The sequence below is a fragment of the Epargyreus clarus genome, unplaced genomic scaffold (assembly GCF_041222505.1).
Source record: "Epargyreus clarus isolate Ecla_fem2 unplaced genomic scaffold, WU_Ecla_fem_2.2 ptg000012l, whole genome shotgun sequence".
In the NCBI taxonomy this organism is placed as follows: domain Eukaryota; kingdom Metazoa; phylum Arthropoda; class Insecta; order Lepidoptera; family Hesperiidae; genus Epargyreus; species Epargyreus clarus.
In genome coordinates, this window is record NW_027332220.1 from 7,034,094 (window position 1) to 7,059,172 (window position 25,079).

Below are 25,079 nucleotides of genomic sequence, written 5' to 3' on the forward strand. Positions count from 1 at the left end.
CAATCATTCTATAAATATTTAAACTACACTAACGGTTAAATTTCACATAAGTTCGCGCGTTCCGATTTGTTTTTTTGTTATAATATAAGAAAAAAAATTAAAACTGACAATTTGTAGCACTTCAAAAGGCCTCTACAAAATAAATAAATAATTTTAGAATCCTCAATAAAATCTTGATATCCTATCTATAAATAATTCATATTTATCTACGTTACTTGCACAACTTGAACGTTTTCGTCAGTTTTCGTTGCATTTTCCCTCAGTTGTTCTCTTACAGCGATGGGAAGTTCTTTTACATGCACGAGGTCTGCAGCAGAGTGGGGAAATGGGGAGAAATGGCTCCAAGTCTTTATTTCGTTGAACAGCGCGTCCCCAGGACATTCGGTGTCACGAACTTGTCTGTGGCCGATGAGTTTGTAGTCTTTGCGTATATAGCCTAGGGACACCCCGAGCGCGATTAGTTTTTGAGTTGTTTTCAGCTGCTCGGCTGGTGGTAGCGTCACTGAAATGCACAAATTAGTTGTTAAACAAAAATTGTAATGAACTGTTTAGCGTCATATGTCAAATAACTGTTACGGGTAATAGTAGGTATAGTCCGCGCCAAACTGCTAGTCCGCAGGGAAGTTGTTGCGAGCAGGTGTAATCATACAATTTTCTATGGGACGCGATTAAATTCTATATGCAGAGCGGACTAGCAGTTTTACGCGGCCTATAATAGTGTAAAGCTGCAATCGTTTTCGACATATTGTGTAATTTTATATTTAAAATTTTACATTTTTAATATAGAAGTAGCACAGGCATGTCCGGCACCTAATGTTTAGTAGTCACTGTTACTCATCAACATTTGGATACCAATATAACATGAAGACTAAGTAAAAACGTATCATATTAGTGGTTTTTCATTACCACATCTTTCTCTCATCTACCTCTCTGGTGTTACAAATGTCCATAGGCGGCGGTGACTACTTTCCATCACGTAGCACGTCTGCTCAATCGTTAGGCTAAACAATAAAAAAAGCATAACGCTTAAAATTTAACGAAGAAAGAAATAACTTACAACGCCAGTCCCCAATAAGGCAAATGCCAATGCTGACTGTGTTGAAATGCAACGCTTGCGCACCAATCGTTGTCCAACCACGGCCCTCGTACGCCTTACCGTTGCCACCCACACCAAAGCTACAAAAATAAATATTAATAATGTTATTACGATAGCACAAAAGTCATTACGCTATCGGAAGATGCTATATGTTTTGCATATGGGGGTAAGAGTGACATATCTGAAGTATACACAACAATGAGATGTGAATCGCTCATGAACGCGGCATATTTGGCTTGGCGATTTGCACTGGTCGGAAAGTCTGTTAAATCAGACTTTCCGACCAGTGCAAATCGCCAATTCGCCGTTATAGACATCTTCCTCAGGGGTTTCTCAAAGTAAATACAAGCCTAGACATACCTATTTCGATTCATTATGGATGAACAAACAATACGCTAAGTTATGATTCCAACCGTCCACCAAGGACTTTTTGGGAAAGAATTTCAATAAGCAGTCATATAAGTAGGTAATTAATTTATAAATAAAGATTCATATATATTTCTGTACAGAGGCTATTTTATGTACATCTTTGTGAGTGTCAATGACATTTACGAAGGGAATTATAGTATTCGATTAAACTCACATTCAAACCCTTTGCAATTCTAAAGTTTCTCAGACAACGTAATTATGATTCGTAATATATGAATCATATGTTGTAGAGGCGGTACTTACATTACTTAACTGTCCTCTGATTGGAATTGCGTGGTGAGGCTGATTCACTGAGGCGTGGTAATTAAGTCTTTAAATATCCCTCAAATTTAATTTTTAGGATCAAGTGTTCTAATTTATTTTCTGAGTATAAGGTTGTCTATATTCATGTTCAAGTTACTAGTTGCTTTAATTTGTTTAAACTTTTAAAAAATTATCCCGCAGTTAACGTTGCGTGGTTAACCAATAAACACCAATGACATTTTTCTAAGACTTCAAAATGGTTCTCGATCATACCTAATGTTAGGTTAGAGATAGACCTGCTACATGTATACTGTAATGAAATCATTAACAAGACCATGAAATAAAAAAGGTAACAAAATCATATATCTGTCTTGTAACAGTAGTGGCAAACGCTACTGTTCTGTTCTGTTCTGGTTTGAAGGTGTGGTAAGGGAGACATACTTTTCCTAGTCCTCAGGGGTAGCGGCGCATCTGTTGCCGAACTCAGTTAGGAAACGAATCTTACCTGGAGTTTCTTTCTAATGTCCATAGGCGGCAGTAGCTACGTACAATCCGGCGAATTGCATGCTCATCTGTAACGTGTATTTTTTAACAAAGATACTTACTTGTAACCGATATCCCACCATCCTCGCTCATCCATATGATAGTTCTGCATGATACGCATAGCTTGGCTGCACTTCTCATCGTTGTAGCAAGCAGGCGGTTTGAACGAGTGGTGGATCACCACGAATGGCACCGGAGTTGTGAGCCGCTTCACCTCCTTCGGCGGCCTCGCGTGCCACCCCGCACGGTTCACGTATGGTATACATGACGTCATTATCTCGTTTTCTGATTGTTCATCTGGATAAGCGTACACTTCGTATGAGCTCGCTAAGAATTTAAAGTAATAACTATACATTAGTAAGTATATTTGGTACATGAGATATTATAAAGTGTGTATTATAAGCATTATAATCACCTCAAATCATCAAAATTCATCGCGTATATTTTTTTATTTTTTGTATTCATTTATATGGAATGTAAGTAATAACAATCACTGCTATTGATCTAAGTTGTAATGGTAGTTCAAAATATAAGAAATTGGTAATTAAAACTTAATGCGATTAGGAATTAAATTATAATCGGTGACTTTATATTTGAAAAACGAAAAAAAATTCGGATAAAGTATTTATAGAAATTAAAAAATACCTGAAGGTACGGGATTTCCAAAAGTGATGCCTATAATGTACGCACATATTGTTCCCAAAAATATCACCATAATTATATATTGGTACACAAAGATGTTATTAACCTATTTCTGTCTTTTTCTTGATGTATTTTCTGAAAGAAACAAAAAGTCCACATTATTGAAATATTATTATTAAAAAAAATGTAACACATAATTCGTAAAAAGTCAATTATTAGATTTTTGCAGAGCAACTGATTTTATTAATAAAGTAAAAATGTAAATTATATGTTTTTCGCGGGTCATTTTTTAGTTATGGACCATATGACCGCGGTCCACTACTCTTAAGCCGGTACTAAATAAAAAACAATTGGGTGATAAATTATCAAGAGTTTATTCTTGTTTAAAACGTATGATAAGAAATTTGTTATGATTGTTATTACGTGATAATAACAATCACCTTGTTCAAGGCCAAACGTTCTTTTAAAAGTGTTTTTTAATTTTAATACAGGAGTACCAAATGAGCATGCGGTCCACCTGATGGTAAGTGGCTATGGACACCGGTAAGCAACTCTACATAAGATTAGATTCCTACCTGAGGTTGGCAATTGATTAGCTGGTACTCCTGAGAACTAAGTTGGAACGCCCCAGATAAGTATGTCTCCCTAACCACATCCTTCAGACTAGAATACAGCAGCGCTTTACACGGCTGTTATTAGGCAGAAATAGGTGTGGCGTTGTTCCCTCCGGAGTCAAACCACAGAGAGTTCTACAAAGCCCGAAAGGTTGTTGAACCAGTATGGATTGACCGGAGAGGTACTATCCGCTCACCTACGACTCGTACGAGCGTGAAACAGATCTTGTGATTCGGTGGAAGGAAGCAACATACATAGGAGTCAACCATATTAATCCTCAGAGTGTGCAATGCATCTTATCAGGTATTCAGTCTCTTTCTTCTATATGGGGTTTTTAGAGGTGAGGGTAATGACCACATTTCCCCGGGAAGGACAGCGGTTTTGTGTGGTCGCATATCGCTGTAATCACCAGGGGATGTGAGAGGAGCGTAAATTGCTCCCCCAGGGCAGAGCCCGATAGAAGGGCATCGCGTTAGGAGGACTCCGGTTGTGTTCCGTTGGAGATCCCGGAGTTCTCCACGAAACGCTGAGGACGGCCACCGGGGGGGTTTTAGTGCGGTAAAAATCCCACATAACACGGCGTCACTCCCATGGCGTCGGGTACCTTTTGAAGGTTTCCCCCTCGTCAAAAAAAAAAAAGAAAAGGGTAATGACCACATACTATAAGGTGGATTGCAATTTAAATACCTACTAAGGGCCTGATTCACAATTGGTAAAATAAGAAGTAGGTATTATGAACATAAAATTGTTCTCTATACATATATTATTATAATTCTCTGTATTTTAATTTGGTTCAGTAGGTAAAACATGTAGTTTTATAGTAATCACAGTAAAATCATTGCGGAGTCATTGTTGTTAGTTCACGATTGTACATGATAATAATTTCCAGCAATAAGTTGTGCGAAATTATTACAATATTTATATAAGTCAGCAATATTACATATAAAGTTTAAATTGACAAAAAATAAATAAAGTCATAAGAATCTTTGAATATAAAATATTGCTTACTAATATTATAATATACTAATACTAATTTAACTATTACTATTACTCCATTTATTATCACATACGAGTCTGACATTTTACTTTATCTGTTAGTATAAAGATAAAAATTGCTCAAAACTGTTTTTTTATTTTTTTTAATAACAGCAGTATTGAGCAGTGTGCATACTTTAATTGTATACAATTTTACATAGGGTCAATGACATGAGAAAATTATACCTAACTGATTCTTTTCACAAAATTTAATATTCCTCTCGATTTTATAAGACAGAAATTGTTACAACGATAGTACTACTCAAGTACAATCAAAAAGTTAAAAGTTATAAATAAAAATAAAATATTGAATTGATAAATATAAAATATAAAGAAGCCGATATTAAGATATAAATTCAATCAGTTTGTATTAGGTGCCTTATTGTCTAAATTACATTTTTTAAAGGAGATGTCGAGTGTTTTGCACTGTATTGCAAAAAAAACTACTCACGAATAAATACAGCAAATTACATATAATAACCATAGGTGTAAGTAATTATTTCAAAACGTGTTGTGTGTGAACTATGATGTACGTTGAAGTATTTTTAGATCTTACCTACAAACTTGTTAAATTTCACTATAAACAAAACTTTTGGATTAAACAAACGATACTTGTAGTAGCTGCTCTTTCCTCTACGGTCACAGTATTACTATATAGGATTGTATACACGTTTAGTTTTTATACGTACTACTACGGTGAGGTTATTCCCCACGGAGACGAATAAATCGAGGCGAAAACGTTGTAATGACGAGAATATTAAAAAATATAATCATTATAAATAGATTTGTCTGAACGAGAAAAATTCTTTAGACAGTTTACAGTATAGCAGGGTTTTATAATATTTAACCTTATAATTTTCATGAGAATAACGCAGATAAAGTTAATAAAAAGAAGTTAATAAACACAAATATTCGTGTTGATAGTAATGTTATAAAATACCCAATCACATCAGTTTTTTTTAAACTATTGATAAACTATAAATCAATTTAGTTTTTTATAAACGTGCCAAATTGGTAAGTAAGGTCATCTTCGCATTTAAGAGTAACGCGAATGGCGGCTTTGAATAACTTTTTGCGCCTTTTTCATACAATAGGAGTAAACGCGCAATCAGACGGTTGAAATTAAGTGGCCACCCACGTCTAGACATTTAATCAATTCAACATTGATAAGGAATACTACCTGTAGCCTGCTGGATTAGACTTAGTAGGAACCCTTTTTGATGTACGTCTGCTTTACCTCTCCATTCATAATATCAGACCAGAATGCATCCTCGTACAAATGCAAATACTGTTAATGTACATATATACAATTGAAATCAAACTAAAAAATGTTCCTTACAACTACAATCCAGAAACACGAATACATACACTTTTCTTGAAGAAATATATATGATATTGCAATCAAATAAACTTTCTACCACCTTTTAATGAGTCGACGGTGGTAGAGCCCTTTGTGGGTCGATACGGGACCACATCTTTTTACCAAATATTAGTTAAGCGCTGCTGTGCTCCGGTTTGAAAGGTGTGGTAAGGGAGTCATATTTATCCGCAATGCAAAACTAATACTCAATGGTAGCAACCCATCTGTCTGTCTTAGGGAAAAATCTATTTATAACTTATTACACTTGCAATCAAATGGACTGCACGTTCGTTTTTTACTTCTATATTAAGAAAAGTAGTCTTGATTTAGCGTAGTAGGAATTCCGCTGATCGAAAACACATTTTTAAATGCCACATGTATTAAAAACTTGCATTAGAGACCGTGCAAGATCAGCGTAGTATAGTTAACACTTAGACTATTATATGGGTGCCGGTAGTACAATACTAAGCATGTAGGTGCTATCATTCGGAAAGACAATTTATAAATATTTGAAATATCTGTATAAACAAAGGTGAATTATTATACTATTGAAAGAATAGAAACTAGTGATGTACCTTTTCGTATCGATAATAACAAAGTGTCGAATTGAAAATATTTTTTTATTAACGTAGTATATTATCTTTACGATGATCATATTTTATACGTTAAGGCCAAATACCGTAGCAAAAAGTATTAAAGAAATGTTTGGCATTCGTATAATTATAGGCACACATTCAGTTGTACAAGTGACTTGCGCATATTTTACCTATATTAACAAAATAGTCTAGGTGTTCGTAATATTACATATAATTTGATAATGAAATAGGTGTTAATTAATGACTGTTAAATTTTAGGAAATGAACTCCCTTCTGAGGTAGGTATTCCTTCAAAGGTCTATGACATGGGATTCAGAAAAGGTGCAGAAAGAGCTCTCATCCAAAGCCGGCGATGCATTGGCGACTCCTCTGGTGTTGCAAATGTCTATAAGCGGCGATGTCTACTTTCCATCAGGTAGCTCGTCTGCAATCGTTAGGCTAAACAGTAAAACAAAACATTTACCTGCGCCCAAAATATTTTTAAATGTAAATTTTAAAAGGACGGAAGTTTTATTGATTTTTGCAATACTTCCTTAAAAGTGAAAGTAGAGCAGCGTAGTAAATCCCCTAAAAAGAGTCTGCGTAGTTGCGTCATCAATTCAATGAGAAATACTTTTATCTGATATTAACTATAACAACGCAATGACGAAAGAGTCAATCATAGTATTTACGAGTGTTTTTATCATTACTCATCACTTAATCTAGTTTCGGTTCGAATAAAATCATAGTTTGAAGTGTGTCCCTTAGATCTATCACTTATTAATCATTAATTATAATATCATCATCTTGCACAATGTTTAGTATGTTTCTAAGTATTATTTACGGTATGATGTTAAGTTATATGAAAAATACTTTTGCTATAAACTGACTTACAAAAATAAATGAAAATTAATTTTAAAATTTAAAAAATATCTGTACAAAAAAAGAACATTCACTTTCTATATTTTTTACAAAAGAATAATAAATTATAGTTTAATTTACTCAAAACACTTTTTTATTCGGCTTCAAATTTTATTCAATTTTCGTTAACAGTTTTCGTTTCAAGTGTACTTCGTTAAACCAGATTTGTAATGCATGCATTGCACAATACGTTAGAATACAAACATTTAGTTGTTGATCTGATATTGTACAATTGACATGTTTCTTTGCATACTTTGGTACTATTTTCATTAAAATGGAAAATCTTTAAAAACTTAATATGACTCAACATCTTCGTACTCAGAATCGGCTTTAGGTAGTGTTCTATATGGAGTAAGTTATATCGATTTAAAAATAATTTACTTATTACCTTAGTTTTATTATCTTTACGATGATCATATTTTAGTATATACGTTAAGGCCAAATGCCGTAGCAAATAGTATTAAAGAAATGTTTGGCATTCGTATAATTATAGGCACATACGAGTATTAAGTTGTACAAACGATTATTTGTTCTAAACGGTTGTCTGTATGCGCAGCAGTAATCGCATACCATCACCTCAGTCTTTCGTTACTCCAATGATATAAAAAAACATATTTTTAATGAATGTTACATTCTTAAAACAAATATCGTAGTTTCTATTAGTGTGTAATTTGATTTTTTTTAGGAACAGTAAATAGTATAATTGTGGAAAAAGTGTGAGGCGCTTTTCGAACCTGATAAATGGAACGCCCCACGCTTTTTTCACAATTATACTACATATTTACTGTTCCTTAATTGATTCTTAGATAGAACATTATTTTCTTTTTAGAAATGTTTCGGACCAGCCAATAAATTCTGTTAAATCCTAAAAAAATATCTTTGTAGGATTACTTTCGTTTTTCTTTCGCTGTCTATATTCTCCGAACATAATAAAGGAAACAGGACGTCATCTACACAAAACAACAAACTCAGGACCAAAATTTAATATTTATCATTTGAATGTCTATATAATTGATTGAATCAAAAACTTTTTGCGTATCAAACCGGTTTGGTGACCCTTCCGCTAAGCGGGACATCAATATTTTTAAAATTATTTCCTTAAATTATATACCTACTTAGCGCTAATAAGTAATTTCCATTGAGGGGATTAACTTTGGACGGTAATTATTATTGCGATCTTCATTATTAATACCTCTTTGAAATGTTCAGAAGAGACAAGAATTAAAGAGATAAATTGTAGAGGAAGTAATTTCCTGCCACTTACGTGCATTGCTAAACACGGCAGCGATTAAATTCTCTTTGTGTATGGCTTGAGGATTTAACTAGGATTTAAAAATAGATCTAAACTTGTCTAAACTTTGTACGGGATACAGATTCCTTCGTAGTTCGCCTTTGGTGGTACCATCGTTAAACATATTTCTGGTTACTATTGGCAGAGTTAAGCGTTGTTGTGTTCTGGTTAAAGTGAGAAATTTATATGAGGCTTTTGAGGGTAGTACTCAAAGGTAACGACAAGGCTAGCGAACCATCATACAGCAGTACATAAATCATAGATGAGAGTTTAATTGTCTCTCATCAATGATTGGGCCTTCTCTCAGAATGAAAATAAATTACGCAATATTCCATCACGTAAAGTGCGGATTAGTAGACTTCACGTACCTTTGAACACGTTTTTATAAAATATAATTCGACATGTCTTATATTGTGTTACTTCACCATCAATTGATAATTCATTTTTAAATAGATATGATAAAAGGACATATATTTGCCTTACCAAAACATTAAAATAACTCTTTAACTTATATCCATAAAATAAAAATTCATAGGCAAATCAAGTTATATTTTTTTAATTGTATTCAAAATATTAAGTACTAGCTGACCCGGCAAACTTTGTACCGCCTCAAAATCTATTTATCAAATATATTTCATATAAAATATATAGCCTATGTTACTCGTGGATAATGTAGCTTTCGAATGGTGAAAGAATTTTTAAAATCGGTCCAGTAGTTTTTGAGCCTATTCATTACAATCAAACAAACAAACAAAGTTTTCCTCTTTATAATATTAGTATAGATTAATTTTACACACACACTAGGATTCCCTGTGTCGTGGGTGCCACGGATACACACAAAGACGAAAACACAAACATCTAGATCCAGAACAGATAACCAACTTCATTCAGATATCTGTCTGGCCGGGGACCGAACCCGGAACCCTTTGCTCATCAGAACGGTATGGTATATTATAGTGAGGCGAGGTGCTTTTCTTGCTACTCGTATGATTTATGATGTAGACATAACATATAATATATCCTTTTGCGGTTTACATATATTTCCGGTCAAGTAACTTTTAATATAGGATTATGAATCATAGCCATTAGAAGGATAATATTAACCATATTTTTCGGACAATACCTACGTAAATAACAATAATTCTCATAGGTACATCCTTATTAATTCTTCATAAAATTAATCATCTCGATTAAGTTAACAATGAGGAAAGTCCCTAGGATTTTAATTTTATGCCTATGGCCTATATTTATGCCTATTCCGCTGATATAACACTGATTAGTTATCGGAAATAGGTTAACTTGACATCAATACCGATGTAGAACATGTCGTTCAATGTCATTTTCATGACTAGTTTATAATATTTTACCTACAAAAGCGTCATTAATACTCAATTGTATTATATGCTTGGTACTATATAAATAAAAAAAGCAAGGGTCCGAGGTTCAAATCCCAGGCACGCTCTGATTTTTCGAAGTTTTGTGTGTATTAGCAATTCATTATTTGCTTAAACGGTGTAGGAAAACATTGTGAGGAAACCTGCATACCTGGAGGATCTTTAAAAAAAGTTCTCAAAGGTATGTGAACTCTACCAATACGCACGTGGCCAGATATAACGGAGTCATTAAAATTGCAAATAATAATTGTAAGTATCTATTTAGGGTATTATAGAAGAATGATGTAGGCAAGGAGGTGTTGGCTTATAAGAAAGTAAGCTTTATCATTGAAAATATCTATTATGGGTTCTAGATTTTTACACGTGTTTTCCTTAAGATTAAACACTAAATACTCAAGCCCTCTTTCTCTCTAAACGTCACTTATGCCTATACCTATCTTTAGGTTCTTTAAGTATTATTAGTTCAATTTTAGGCCATTGCATTAGGGCATTGCAGCCGATAGTGTTTTATAGTTGAAATGTGTGGTTCGACTCCAGCGGCACCAAGGCAACGCCTATTTCTGCCTAAGGACAGCTGTGTTCTGGATTGAAAGGTATGGTTAGGACGACATACTTTTCCAAGGCTTGGTCCTCAAGGGTAACGGCGCATCTGTGGTCGACCTCAACTGGGAATCTGCTGTCTGGCGTTGATTGCAGATGTCCATGGGCGGTAGTAGCTACTTAACAGGTGGTCTGATACTTCTATATTTTATAAAATAGTTACAGAATCTCCGTGATTATAGGAATTAATCTTTGAAGAATCCAAAATCTTCGTAACAAGCTAACTTATAAATTATAATAGCACTGTTATGTATAAGTACTATTGAAGTTATAGTTACGCATGTGTAAATGCATTAGTCACGACTTATGCCACGTCAATAGTAAGATGGAGTGATAATGCATGATAAATAATGATATCGATGTTACTCGTCAGGGGTAGCAACGTATTTGTAATCAACACTTGTTTTACTTGGTACCTACTTAAAATCATTCACTACACTATTATAAAAAAAAATAATACTCATAAAAAACTAAAAAGTGTAAATAAGTTTAGTGTAAAATAATTTAAATATTTTACTTTTCTATATTTTCAAGATTTTATTATGAGGGTTATATTGACAAAATACTTTACATGGAAATAGGAAAAGAAATAACATATTTTCTTCCTCTATACCGTCTTTATTAGTGGTATATCTATGCTCTATACCAGGGGTTCCCAAAGTGTGCGCCGCGGCGCCCTGGTGCGCCGTAGAAAGTAAAGAGGTGCGCCGTGAGTCGATCCTCTAATTATTGTACACAACAAATCAATATTTCAATATAAAATAAAATCAATGTGAATCAAAACGCCAATGCGTTTTAATTCACATTGATTTGACTGATAAATTATCGTATTTAATTTTTGTTTTTTCTCAAGTATTTCTTGTTGTTTTCCGTTTAAAGTCTTTTATAATAACATAAGTATGGTACAATTTTATATTGTGGTGTTTAAATTTTCGTTTCGATCAACCTAACGTAACTACTATTATTGTGGGTACCTATTTCTTTCGACTGTCTTCTTCTAATAGTTAGCTAGAACAGGGCGCCGTGAGAAAATATCAAACTTGTAACTGCGCCGCGGGTTACAAAAGATTGGGAACCCCTGCTCTATACATTGGGTTTATAATAAAAATAAGTAAGCAATATTTTTAATAATATATGTTTATTTTTACAATGTAATAAATATTTAAAATCGGCACTTCTAATACTAGACACACGATATCATTGTGAAATAATTTATTTTAATATAATAATGATGTTAATTTAAATGAAATAAATTAATGGTGCTCATAAATTAAAGAAATTGATGCACTTAATCACTTATGTATGATAAAATAAAAAAATGCAATACTGATTTGTAATATTATGTCTACAATAGTATTCCTAAGACACATCAAGGGACAATATATAACGGCATATTCATATTGCACATCAAAAGGCAATATGAATATGAACATCATATTGCGCCAACTAAAAGCAATTTAGAGCTATGACAAGAAAATTATTATTCTTAAAGCATAATTTCTAGGATTAGATCATTTTTCTATCACTGAAATTAATACTTATGTAATATTTACTTTTAGACAATTTGGCGAGTAGCAAATATAATATAGCGAAAATCTTATATTAACAATTCCTTATACTGTTGTTTAGTAAAATTACATTTTTGTAACAGTTGAAATTGTACAACAAATTTATATATTTGGGTTCTGCTCAAAATGGTCCCACGTAGATATTTCGTTGAATAAGGCAGTGCCTGGGCATTCCGTGGCCATGACCTGATTGTGACCAATGAGCTTGTATGTAGGGCTAAGGATGCCTTGCTTAACTCCTGCCGCGATGAGCTCCTGGGTCGAAGCCAACATGGCTGCTGGTGGAGTCACAGCTGTGAAACAAAACAACGGTTTTTAAAGGTGATAGAACACTTTATGCTTCGACTTATAACCGCCTTCTCACCTATTTATGTCTATTGATAACAATTTTAGCGTTGTTGTGTTCTGATTTGTTGGTTGTAATAAGGTAGAGATAAATATATTGCGCTTTTTAAGGCAAAGCATTTGTGGCCGACCTCATAATGGACTCCAATCTTATCTGACATTTATTGTTGACAGATATTCATGGACCGCAATGGTTACTTAACATCAAGTGGACTCCGTGCTTGTCAGCTACTTATATAGATGTTGTAATAAAAGAACCCCAAATAGGACTGGATTTTTACTAGCAGTAACGAAAGATCTCCACTCACTCTATTCATTATACCTATACCTACTCTAGAAATGTAAAAAAGAGACGAAAAACACAACTCGAAAGTAGAAGATCTTCATTAACTATTATTATTTACCTCTCCAATCGCCAATAAGGCAGATGCCGATGCTGATGCTATTAACGCGACCCGCATGGATTCCGATATTCCTCCACCCTCTACCTTCGTAAACGCTGCCGTCGCTTCCCAGGCAGAAACTGTAACAATGTATAAATTAGAAACTTTGAAAATTGGGGACCAAGGTCTCCTAATTTCAATTCTAAGAAAGGTACAAATAGAGCTGTTCATCAAAGCCCGCAGGCCAACAGCGTAACCTCTTCTTGTAACAAATGTCCATAGGCGACAGTGTTTGCATTCCATCAGATAGCCCGTCTACCTTACCGCTAGGTTTAATATTAAAAAATATAAAATGTTCGATAGACTTTTATTTAACAAATAAGCAAGCACTGAATAAAGATAGCAAACAAAAAAATCAGAGCTTGTGAAAAGAGGAATTGTAGGAATTTATTCTGTAATGATTTAAGAAAACGTAATAATAAGTATTCTTTCTTTTATCATATGTATATATTATTTTTGTACTTTTTCCTTAGGTTAATATTGTAAATAAAAATATGAATTTTATATATTTTTTGCATGTTAAATAGCATTTTAACAATATCAACATTGATAATGATGTCAAGAAACGGGATATACCGATGCCCGTAATTTAATGTCTATTTCAATGACACAAGACTCGTACAAGGATAACGCGGCCGTTGACAGTTCTTTCCGTATTTTTGCTTGAAATAGCCGTTTGTTTCCCTAAACGCAATCTTCCGATATTAGTCATCACGCTTGACAACAACTCGGATAGTTTAAAAGGTCAAACAGTTTCCGAACTATATTAAGTTATCTTGACATGTAAAATAAATTGGAAAGCTTATGAGTATATGTTCGTTGTGAAACAGTTTTGTTACGAAATGGTGGAAGGTGATATGCACATTTGTATATTACTTGTACAATTATTTGAATTACCTTCCTTGTTTTAATTTTAGAATGCGGTCACTTAACTTTTCTGTTCGTATGTACGAGACAGACTTTTCCGATGCATTCCAGCTTAGTCCTCAGGGGTAGGGGCGCATCTGTGGCGGACCTCAGGTAGGAATATCTAATCCTATCTGGGGTTGATTACAGATGTCCATGGGCGGCAGTAGCCACTTACCATCAGGTGGACTGCATGCTCGTCTGCTACTCTTATAATATATAAAAAAAATGTACGGGGAAAAATGTAATAGTATTATGAACCATGTAAGTGATTTAACTGATATTTTAAAGATGATTAAACTATTATTAGCTTACCGTCATTCTAAATCTAATGTGGCAGCCCAAAAACGGAAGTTATGTAAATTATTTTTATACACCCCCATGATACCTATATCATAGATTAGTATAATATTAAAGAGTTTTCTGTGAGAAATACGAAACACCAAATAACTTTACTAAAACTATTTTAATACTTCATAATAATTTGGACAATTTACGAAAATGTAGATTTTCATATTGATCATAGACATTCTAAATGTGTAGAAAAATGCAAAACTACTACTTCACACGAAATAATGCAGGATATTAATTTATATTAAAAATCATTAAAGATTATGTAACGCAGATGGTGTAGACACTGGTTCGGTGACATTAGAAGCGCTCATTTGAGTTAGAGGTCAAGATACTCTTTTTTATGATAGTTTTTTGGTCCATTAATCTAATTGCCATTTAAGAAATCTGGTAGAATTCCATTCACAGACTCTGTGGTACTTCCCCATAATGCACGTGACGTTTGAACCAGTTTGTGTGTGCCTGACCTGTGTTATGAAGTATTTTTTTTTTACTTTAACACGAGTAATAGGTCATCTGACGGTAAGTAGCTGCTACACTAGGTACTAGATATTTGCAATTTACCACAGAAAGTATTGGAGTCTTACTTGATCGCTCACGATGCGTTTTTATCTCTAAGGATTAAGTTGGAACGTCTCGTACAACATGTTACTAACTTAACATTACTAATTATGCAATAGAATTATGCATTAGAAATATGGGTGGCGGTAGCCCCACCGTAGCCGAACTACGACGGGCTCTATCACCTTCAAAATATAATAATCCTTATCCTCACTTCCTTACTAATATTATAAATCCGAAAGTAACTCTGTCTGTCTGTCTTTCTGGTTGTCTCTTGTTCACGCCTAAGCCACTGAACCGATTTTAATAAAATTGTGTACAAAGATAGTCAGAGACCCGAGAAAGGACATAGGATAGTTTTTATCCCGGAAATCCCACGGGAACTAGGGATGGCGATCTAAGATCCATTAATCGATCTTAGATCGCCATCCCTGAGAATCGATCTTTTGGACCCAAAACATCGATTATTTTAATCGATATTAGTAAGGATTGAGTCGTAAACTATGTATTTGATCAAGTGATGATCTTTAGCAAAGATGAAGGTACGAAGTTTCAGTTTTATGTATGTACGTTATATTTTTTTCTTTTAAACGCGGACGAAGCCGCGGGCAAAAACTAGTATGATATAGTACTATCATTATGATTCTCACCAAAGAAACGAAGTATTTTTTACATTAACGTATGAAAAAATATTTACAAAGAATTTTAAATCGCTTGTTTTTTACCCGACTGCCAATGAAGCGTATTTGTTATTATTTCTGATTGAGGTATAGATTCTACGCGTAATCTACATGTTAAGTGCAGTCTATGTGCAATATTGCGTCACAAAGCTGAGCAGGAACAGTAGCGCATATGCCTACTGCATCACGGCAGAAATAGACGACGTGTCTGGCGCCATCACGCTCGGCTCGTCACGAGACGGTGTCGTCGACGAAGCGAAAAAATGTCCTCGGAATATGAAATAACTGTAGAAAACGCCTAGGCTTAGAAATAGGGAATCGTAATAGTTGATTTGTTGGCTAAATTCGATTTTAACCTATGAGGTGTCGTTGGAACTAAGTTGCAGGATTAACCATCGGACATATTTTAAAGCAGACAGCTGAAATTTTTGACAGCTGACAGATTTGTTTCATAAAAGTTGCTAGTAGAAATCACTAAAGTGCATACATTGCATTTTTGTATCACACACAGCTGAAAAGAAACACAGTAGCCCATACATCTACTGCATTATGACAGAAAAAAGACGCGACGTGACTGGCGCCATCATGCTCAGTTCGTCACTAGATTTTCATTTGTGTCGTCGACGAAGCGAAAAATGCTCTCCGAATATGAAATATAAATCATCTAAGCTTAGAAATAGATAGATCTTCTAACATTTTTTTTTGTAATTTCTAGTTTCATTTATTTATTTATTTTATTTGTTCTGTCTCTTTGTACTATAAGTAATATATCCTACATTTCATATCCCTGGGAGGAGGATAACTCCATATTCGAGTAAAAGCAAGATTTAAAAACTGTTCTTGTTAACCTCTCAGTCCTTTTTTATTTTATTTATTTAAAAAAATCTCTAAAGTTAATATCTAAATCTTTAAAGTAAACTCACTGGTATCCAATGTCTCCCCAGTCCATGCTCTGGTGGAAGGCTTGCATGGACCGCATGGACAGCATACACTCTGCGGTGGTGTTGCAGGCTCCAGGGATGTAGGTATGGTGGATGACCACGTACGGCACCGGCACGCTTATTGGCCGCAAGTCCGTCGATGGTCGAGCGCCCCAGTCCTCTCGTGTGTAGAAGGGGAAGTTGTCGGATCCTTGGAAACATATATAAATTGGTTGAGACAAAGCAATTATGAATATTTTTCTTTTCTTTTCTTTTATTTGTGAAACAATTTTCTTTTCATTTTATGTGATAACTATCAATTTTGTGCGACAAAATATCCTCAATTTCATAAAATAAGGTCTTTTATTGCAAATTGAAAAGATTTTTTTTTTATTCTTAGTGAATTTTAAGGGATTTTTTTAGATATATGTTATTTTAAGATAGTAAATCGCTCGTTGATATATTTTATATATCAGATTTTTATATATATATATATATCAGAATCGGTTTTGTAGAATTTCGTGTTAGCTCTTATATACAAACGATTGGAGGGTGTGGTACGGATACTTATATCCGTTCCAACTTAGTCCTCAGAAACAGATTTATTTTTTAATCTTAGTGAATTTTAAGGGATTTTTTTAGATATATGTTATTTTAAGATAGTAAATCGCTCGTTGATATATTTTATATATCAGATTTTTATATATATATATATATCAGAATCGGTTTTGTAGAATTTCGTGTTAGCTCTTATATACAAACGATTGGAGGGTGTGGTACGGATACTTATATCCGTTCCAACTTAGTCCTCAGAAACAGCAGCGTATCTGGGGCTGACCTCAGGATACGAATCTTACTATGATTGATTATGAATATCCATGGCCGGCAGTAGCTACTTAACATCAGATGGATGGATTGTTTTTTTTAGTAAAATAATTAAAAAATAAATGAATTACTTACACTTCATTATTGATGATTTTAGCAAAGAGGTCATAACACTAGTCTGAAATGTTAATAATCTATTCTGGCTGCATATTTTATGATAAATTTGATTATTTATTCTGGTATTCTATCTTTTATGTTATTGTATTTGGGTGACAATGGTACCCACATTTTCGTTAATCCCTAACAATCGTAATAATCGTGTGTAATGTATTATTATTAAATCATTAATACACTTTATTATTAAATCTACGAGAATAATATTTTTTTTTTTAAATAATAAAGTTTTTTTTACGATATTTTTATAATTTACTAGCTGACCTGGCAAACGTTGTGCTGCCATATAAATAAAAATAAAAAATGTTAAGGGTGAAACCTTATCACTAAGGGGTATGAAAAATAGATAGTAGCCGATCCTCAGACCTACTGAACATGCATATAAAATTTGGTGAAAATCGGTAAAGCCGTTTCGTAGGAGTACGGTTACTAACACTGTGACACGAGAATTTTAAATATAAGATTAATAGAGCAACACTATTTAATTTTATTATTACCGGTTCTAATTGATTAGCATTGACTTTGCTTACAACTATTATGTAAATTAATAAACATCATTTCTTATCGTTGTTTTATATATTTTAGATAATTCTAACGTTTATTATCAATTATAATTATTATAGAAATTGACCCTGTTGGATATGTTTACTCACTTTTACTCAACTCTCTTTTTGAATATTTTCTTAATTTTTTTTATCATAATTTCGATACTTTTACTCATAACTAAAATGCGGCATAGGTACATATAAATATGCTAATTTCAATATTTAAGAATATGTAATTAATATTTTTATTTTTATTATATCAATACATGACATGGACATTTTCATTATGTATAGGACAAAAGTTGAAATGCTATATACATTAGTATTATATATACAAATCAAAATATATCAACGAGCGATTTACTATCTTAAAATAACATATATCTAAAAAAATCCCTTAAAATTCACTAAGATTAAAAAATAAATCTGTTTCTGAGGACTAAGTTGGAACGGATATAAGTATCCGTACCACACCCTCCAATCGTTTGTATATAAGAGCTAACACGAAATTCTACAAAACCGATTCTGATATATATATATATATATATATATATATATATATATATATATTTTTTTTTAAAATCGAAAATCAATCAAAGTAGATACACTTCTTTACAGAAAAAATAGTGATGCTAAATATATTTTACAGTTATACAATTGTATTTTTTTAATTGCAGTTTTTAATGCTTACCATAGTTTCTTGGTAATCCATGTACGAGGAATACATTGATAATAATTGCAAAAGCGACACGTGCACTATGTCCAATCATTTTAATTATTTTGAATTTTCTTTTAGTACTAATATTCAATAAGGTTGTGTTACGAAAGTATTCGCACGAATAGCGAATGGAACTGAAGAGTCTGTGGAGAGTTTTCCTTTATATTTACAATTCGATCCCTCGGTACTTCCCTAGAGGTACTGATAAATAATTAAATCGAGTTAGTGTTATGTTATCCGTCTTAATGTCAAAATACTCGTAATCACAGGACAAGGGATTATGACGTACTTAAGATCTATTCGACGATTGGATCAAATTGTTTTTTACCTTAATACGTGTGATTAATAATGTAATCAGTTTTTTTATAATATACCTAAGAGTAGCAGACGAGCATGCAGTCCACCTGATGGTTTGTGGCTACTGCCGTCCATGGTCACCTGAGATCTTCCCCACATAAGATTACATTCCTACCTGAGGCCGGCCACAGATGGCCGCTACCCCTGAGGGCTAAGCTGGAATACCCGGGAAAAGTAAGTCTCCCTTATCACACTCTTCAAACCAGATCTCAGCAGCGCTTAACACTGCTGTTATCCAGAAATAGATGTGGCGGTGGTGCTGCGGAAGTCGAACCATAGAGGATTCTACCACTTTAAAATTATTCATTTTCCGTTATTAAAATTATTAAAAGATTTATTTTAGGCAAGTCCATAAAATAAGCTGTGTTTATAGCCGCCCTTACGACACATAAGACCGTGATTTTATCGATGTCACCAACTTTAGAGACGCTTTGGGAAGAACCTAATTACGTACTCGAATCATTTGTTTCTTCCTTACAGATTCCAGGAAGTTAATTGTTATTGATATATTCGTCAAATTTTTATTAAATTTAATAATTATTATTAAGTACGCTCATTAATACTCAATATATCCAATTTTGCCAATTTAACAATTTCTAGTAGGTATTATATGAAATGTAATCGACATTTGACAATTACGGCATTTGGTACGTAAAATTTTAAATAGACTGATTATTACTAAGGGGGGCAACACAATGAAATCAATTACCTAATGTATAAACGGTCAAGCACCTGATTTGTATCATCATCGACCCATTATTGGGTCTGCGCTCAGGATGAGTATGATTAGGCCATAGTCTACCGCGCTAAACAATCTCGAATTTGTAGACTTCACATACCTTTGAAAACTTTTTCAAGCTTACAAAGGTATGTTGTGAAGGTTTCCTCACGATGTTTTCATTCACCGTTTAAGCAATTGATAATTAATTTCTAATGCGCACATAACTTTGAAGAATCAGAGGGTTGGGATTCGGACCTCGGACCCCTCATGAAGAGGCCGAGTTTCCTAACCTTTGCTTTGTAGCTACTTAACAGTAGCTACTTCGTAATTACCGTTTAGTTAACTTCAAGTTGCAAATATTTAAACTGTGCCTCTACATAGTCAAAATTTTGAATTATTTATTTATATTTTTCATTATATTTACTGTCAACAAGTTTTAGCCCTAAATAATAATAAACGTTATCTTTATCGGTAGCAATTTGCCAAAGTAGTTTGCGCAGCCCCTCAATTTTTTCCGGGAACTATCGCTATATAATTGCGACTTGCAACATGGAATTCAGGACATGTTATCCGGACTGAGCATTTAGATAAAATAGAACTGCTATTTCTTTATTATTGCAGCATACCAATAACCATTAAAAACTTAGGCGAATATAAGTATCTACCTACGTTGTCCCTGTAGTCGCGGGAATAGAATAGGGCTACGGTATCCCCTGCCTGTCGTATGAGGCGACTAAAAGGGGGCTTCCGGGGTTGCGGGCGGCAAGAGTGGGAGCTCGAACTGTCCAGCAAGTAACCCCGGGAAGGACGACAGTAAGTGTGGTCGCATACCGTCGTAAACATCAGATGGTGTGGGAGGAGCCAAAAGTGCTCCACCAGAGCAGAGCCCTATCGGGGCATCGCGCTTGGAGGACTACGGTTGTGTTCCCTCGGAACAACAAAAAAAAGGTATATCTAGTTCTTTGGAATTATACATTTTAGAAACTAAATTTTCTTGAGATTGCATTTCAAATTTACATCATAAACTATTTTTGTATAGTTAGGTTAGTAACTTAAAAGGGTTATGCCGGAGGAGTTGGATTTCAAAACGCTCTATTTCAATGAAAGCTTTTTTAAATTGGTAATTACGTAATTTAGATGTGACGATGAAGGTGATAGTATCCTTGTATTTTTTTATATGTAACCTCACGATAAGGCAGACGGGCTACCTGATGGAAAGCAGTCACCGTCGCCTATGGACATTTGCAACACCAGAGGAGTCGCCAATGCATCGCCGGCTTTGAAGGAGAGCTTTTTTTACACTCCTCTTGAAGAACCCCATGTCATAGTCCTGAGGGAATACCTCAGGAGGAAGTTCATTCCACATTTTGCACGTACGCGTTGTATCAAGATTGAATTTGATTTTTTAAAGGTGGTAGAACCCTTAGTGGTTTGACTCTGGCAGCAACACCGCCACACCTACTTCTGCCTAGTAACAACAGTTTTAAGCGCTGCTGTGTTCTGGTTTGAAGGGTGTGGTAAGTGAAACATACTTTTCCGAAGCCTACTAGTCCTCAGGGGTGGCAGCGTACCTATGGCCAACCTCAGGTAGAAATCTAATTTTATCTGGGGTAGATCACAGATGTCCATGGGCGGCAATAGTCACTTACCATCAGGTGGACTGCATGCTCGTCTGCTACTTCTACATTATAAAAAAAGGATTATTAAAATCGGTTCACTAACGGCGGAGTAATTCGTGTACATGCATAAAAAAAAGATACCGGCCGAATTGATAACCACCTCCTTTTTGAAGTCGGTTAAAAAAGATGTAAAGTTAAATAATATATCCGCCTATCGAGCTAAATTGATTGTTTTAAAATAGACAACTCTTCAGTTATTATGTTTTAGGCGGGCAGTAGGTACATTTGTCGCATAAAGTTGAGGAACTGAAGGTCAAAATTACAAAGATATCTCATAAAGACACATAGATATTTTTTATGATTAATCAATTCTGTAAAGTACCGAATTCATTGAGACGGGACTTTAAAAAAAGCTGGCAATAAAGATAAGAACGTCACTGTACTTTTGTTTATTTGTAAGTTTTATGCCGGAATTTGGGAATACACTTGGTGTTTCTTGATAAAAGATACGTGATTTTTTTATTTGCTTTATTTTGGACACAGCATGTCACGGCAGTCATGCATTACATAGTGAAATCTTAAGGTATCTTAATAGGTATATTTTATCTAGACTTACAATTAATAACGTAGTAATAACATACAATTTAACGTAATATAATATAAATTAGGCATTTTTGTACTGGATAATAATATTTATATAAGCAGAAATAGGTGTGGCGGTGGTGCCGCCGGAGTCGTACCACAAAGGGTTCTACCACCTTTGAAATAATTCCATAATTGCGACCAATTAATCTTAGACTATAATTAACTTAGTTTTGAATAAAATCAATAATATATGACTCAATCCAATTATGTAATCTCAGTTGACCATCCAGTGTCAAGTATTATAGCGTCTCAATTACAATCTACGTCTATTTACGTCATCAGAGATAATTCTATTCATTATTAATTCTACAAGTAGTGATTATTAGTTTATTCTATGTGTTTCTACGACATGCGAAGTTCCGCGCAGTTTATCCCGGGTTCGATCCCCGGCCAGACAGATGTCTAAATGATTAATATAGGTTTCTGTTTCTGGGTCTGGGTGTTTGTGTGTTTGTATGTGCGTGTGTCCATATCATCCACGACACAGGAAATACTATTGTGGGGCTGTGAGTGTAGAAAGCATCTATGGTAAAATATAAAATATTTTCTACACTTTTTTATTTTTATTTACTAGTACCTAACTATCCTACTTAATATAGATAAAACATCTTTTCAAGAATTTAGTATTTGATGTTATAGCAGTTATTAAAATAATTTACAATGAACATATAAAGTATCTTCAAATTAAGGTTCCGTAAATAAAACGAGAGACGCTAAAAATACCGATTTCGTGTAAGCGGGATTTTGATTATTTCTTTTTACTTTTTAATTGTTAGTCTTTGTAAATTTTTAATCTGTAGCGATTAAAAAAACGAGCCCTGCGCCAAACGGACATACGGCGAAAGCTCTGTAATTAGGTTTTTATCTCGTTAGTAAGGACCCTTCAAAAATGACCAAATTAGCCTGCAATTTCAATTTTACAGTTTTTCCTCAGCGCCAACATGACTCTAAATTATGTTATTAAACGCAGCAATAAATTATTTATTGAAACATGACAGGTCACAGGTACGGCCTTGTTTACGGTGCAGTACCGAATTCATGGCAAAATTAATGTTGTCACCGTTTCGCCTGAATTGTGATGAATCTCCTATGATTCATTATTTTGGCAGGCCCCTCCCGTGTAAAGCCTTTAAAATATTCTTATGTATAAATATCTGTTTTTCCCATATCAATGCAATAAAAGCTACTTGGTATTTGGTATCGGTATGGTTTATAAACACGGAAACTCATAGCAAGAAGGTACAGATTTCTGAAGCAAAATATTGCGACATTCAAATTCTGCTGATTCGTCATTTGCGAAAATCTCGAATGACGCACAAGTATTACCTGGTTGTAAGTGGTCTATGCTATATATGAACATCCATGACATACTCTATATACAATGGTTTTTTTGTAATATAGGATTAGCAGGCGAGGATGCAGTTCATCTGATTGTAAGTGACTAATGCCGCCCAAGGACATCTGTAATTAACCCTAGACACGGTTATATATTCCTACTAGAGGTCGGCCATAGATGCGCCGCCACGCTTGAGGACTAAGCTGAAACGCCTCGGAAAAGTATGTCACCCTTACCACACTCTTCAAACCAGAATACAGCGACTCTCAACACTCTTGTTCAACCAAAAAGGGTTCGACCAGCTTCAAACCTAAACCACGAATGGTTTGCTAGGGTTCCTGATAACTAAGGTGTGCCAGCATCCACACCTTTTCATCGACGCGCAAGAACGGTTTCCCACTAGAAATAGGTGTGGCGGTGGTACTCCCCGGGCGAATCACTCCGATCAAACCGTTTATATCATATCAATTTTTATACGTAATCATTAAAAATTAATTACACAATTAAGTTATTCCCTTACACACTGTATGACGTCAGAAATTAATTATATTAAAAAATAATCCTTGGATTTACGTAACGTTACACTTCAGATTGTATAATCTGATATAAGACTTTGGGATAGGTTATAATCAGTTTAATCTATTAATCTGGTATTGTTGTGATTAAAGATAACAGTATACACAATAATATTGAGTTTTATCTGCTTTTTTGGTTGAATTCGTCATCGATACACGTAGACAGGGGAAGTACCTTATTCGGTCGGATTATTTTATTTTCTTAATCACGGTGTTATAAATTTATCACAATATCGATTTTTTGTTGTATTGCTTACATCTTATCGGTTATAATGAGACTTTGGAGTATGTAGGGTACGTATCGTTGTTACTTAAGGTGATTATTGATGTGAAACATCTATAGCCGCACGTAAAACCGATTTCTGGCGTGGCGACGCATACCGCTATACGATGGTATATATATACAGTCTATATGCAGTAGTGTGTACGGTGTGGCGACGCGTCGCCATGCGCAATCGACTGTGCGATTCATTAAACGAATTAAGTAGTCACGATTTGAAATAAATTCGTAATTTTTTGTATTTAATGAAAATAAATGTTTATTCAATAAGTAGTCATCGTTATCTGGAAAAAAATCGTAATATTTTATTTTATCATTATGACATATTTAGTTCCTATCACAATATGTTCTTTTCTGCATATTACTTTTACAAAATAATGTCGATGTTTCACATCTGCCAGGCGTCCCGTGACGGCTCACATTTTTTTTTTATTATAACGAGCTTTTATATAATTTTAGCTTGCTTTGTAGTAGGGTCTAATCTTTCAAGTTACCTTTGAACCACTACCCGGTATCGTCGAAGATCATCCCTAATTTAGATGTCATCATCATCATCATCAACCCATTACTGTCCCACTGCTGGGCACGGGTCTCCTCTCAGAATGAGAAAGATTAGGCCATAGTTCACCGCGCTGGCCAAGTGCGTATTGGTAGACTTCACATACCTTTAAGATTTTTTATAAATCTCTCAGGTATGCAGGTTTCCTCACGATGTTTTCCTTCACTGTTTAAGCAAGTGATAATTAATTTCTAATACGCACATAAA

At 34.2% G+C, this 25,079-nt stretch overlaps 1 protein-coding gene across 1 annotated transcript; it reads right to left on the reverse strand.

Moving 5' to 3' along the window:
* On the reverse strand, positions 1-23,491 carry PGRP-S5 (peptidoglycan recognition protein S6). Its single transcript, XM_073078637.1, has 7 exons — positions 23,449-23,491; positions 16,522-16,729; positions 13,062-13,180; positions 12,423-12,605; positions 2,374-2,638; positions 1,058-1,176; positions 1-502 (listed from the first exon to the last, which is right to left on the reverse strand). Exons 1-7 carry the CDS (start codon positions 23,489-23,491, stop codon positions 207-209), a joined length of 1,233 nt encoding a protein of 410 aa, XP_072934738.1. The 3' UTR covers positions 1-206.
* Between the last annotated feature and the right edge of the window lie 1,588 nt (positions 23,492-25,079).

What these genes read in the sequence shown, in the direction of transcription:
- PGRP-S5 (XM_073078637.1), bottom strand. Translation starts at nt 23,491, where the DNA reads ATGTCATGGATGTTCATATATAGCATAGACCACTTACAACCAG. An exon ending in TGGGGAGACATTGGATACCA is followed by an intron (nt 13,181 to 16,521) that starts GTGAGTTTACTT and finishes ACATTGTTACAG; the next exon opens with TTTCTGCCTGGGAAGCGACG. An exon ending in CCATTTTGAGCAGAACCCAA is followed by an intron (nt 2,639 to 12,422) that starts ATATATAAATTT and finishes TTAAATTCTTAG; the next exon opens with CGAGCTCATACGAAGTGTAC.